Source organism: Sphaeramia orbicularis, unplaced genomic scaffold (genome assembly GCF_902148855.1).
Source record: "Sphaeramia orbicularis unplaced genomic scaffold, fSphaOr1.1, whole genome shotgun sequence".
Lineage (NCBI taxonomy): Eukaryota > Metazoa > Chordata > Actinopteri > Kurtiformes > Apogonidae > Sphaeramia > Sphaeramia orbicularis.
The window spans coordinates 47872-48839 of record NW_021941685.1 but is presented as its reverse complement, the minus strand read 5'-3'; the positions used below and the strand labels follow the sequence as shown (position 1 = coordinate 48839).

At 38.2% G+C, this 968-nt stretch overlaps 1 protein-coding gene across 1 annotated transcript in view; it reads left to right on the top strand.

Moving 5' to 3' along the window:
* The first annotated feature begins 677 nt into the window (after positions 1–677).
* Positions 678–968, top strand: part of LOC115416805 (H-2 class II histocompatibility antigen, A-Q alpha chain-like) — a 7393-nt gene continuing 7102 nt past the window's right edge. The window contains exon 1 of the mRNA XM_030130685.1: positions 678–896. Coding sequence (XP_029986545.1) covers positions 678–896 — 219 coding nt within the window. The remainder of the gene's footprint in view (positions 897–968) is intronic.

Genomic DNA, 968 nt, shown 5'->3' with positions numbered 1-968 from the left:
TGTGATTGACTTCTCAATAAATGCATTTATTTATTTTAACTGTAACTTTCTCTCCTCCTCTTTGTGTGTGGGTTATCAGTTGAACTTTTCCATAACAGAACAAATGTTTACTAATGTTTACTTGTATGAACAAATGTGTATTAATATGAACAAATCTGTACTAATGTGTACGAATGTCAACAAATGTGTAGTAATGTGAACAAATGTGTACTAATGTGAACAAATGTGTAGTAATGTGAAGTAATGTGATCAAATGTGTGTACTAATGTGTACTAATGTGTTCTAATTGAACTAATATGAACAAATGTGTAGTGATGTGTACTAATGTGGAAAAAATGTGTACTAATGTGAACTAATGTGTACTAATGTGAACGAATGTGTACTAATGTGACCGAATATGAACCTGTCGTTCATAATACACTTTTTGACTGATACGTTACAGAATGTATTTCAGGAGTACTCATCTTCCATCCACATCATGTTTTTCCTGCAGAGTAAATGTGGAATTCTACACCTGTGTTTGATTTGTTTCTTTGATGAAAAAACTGGATAAAGTTGTCATTTCTGTTTATTTGAACCAGAGTGGACACAGAAACACAGGGATAACAGTGTGAAGTTCCTCCAGGTCCTCATTTATAAACAGAGAAGAGTTTACACCAGCATATAATGAGTCAGATATGAACGACAGGAGGAAAAGACAACAGGAAAAACACATGATGATGGAGAACAGGAATGACATAACAACTGTCAGCCAATCAGCTGCACTCGTTCCCTTTGATGAGGAAGAAGGTTCCGGTGGCCACGCCAAGAAGACCAACGGTCAGTCCCAGACCACAGAAGACAGCTGGACCCACACTGGACTGAGGAACGTCCACATCTGGACACAAAGAAAAGAGGTCAGAGAGAGAGAGAGAGAGAGAGGAGAGAGAGAGAGAGAGAGGGAGAGAGGGAGAGAGAGGAGAGAGAGA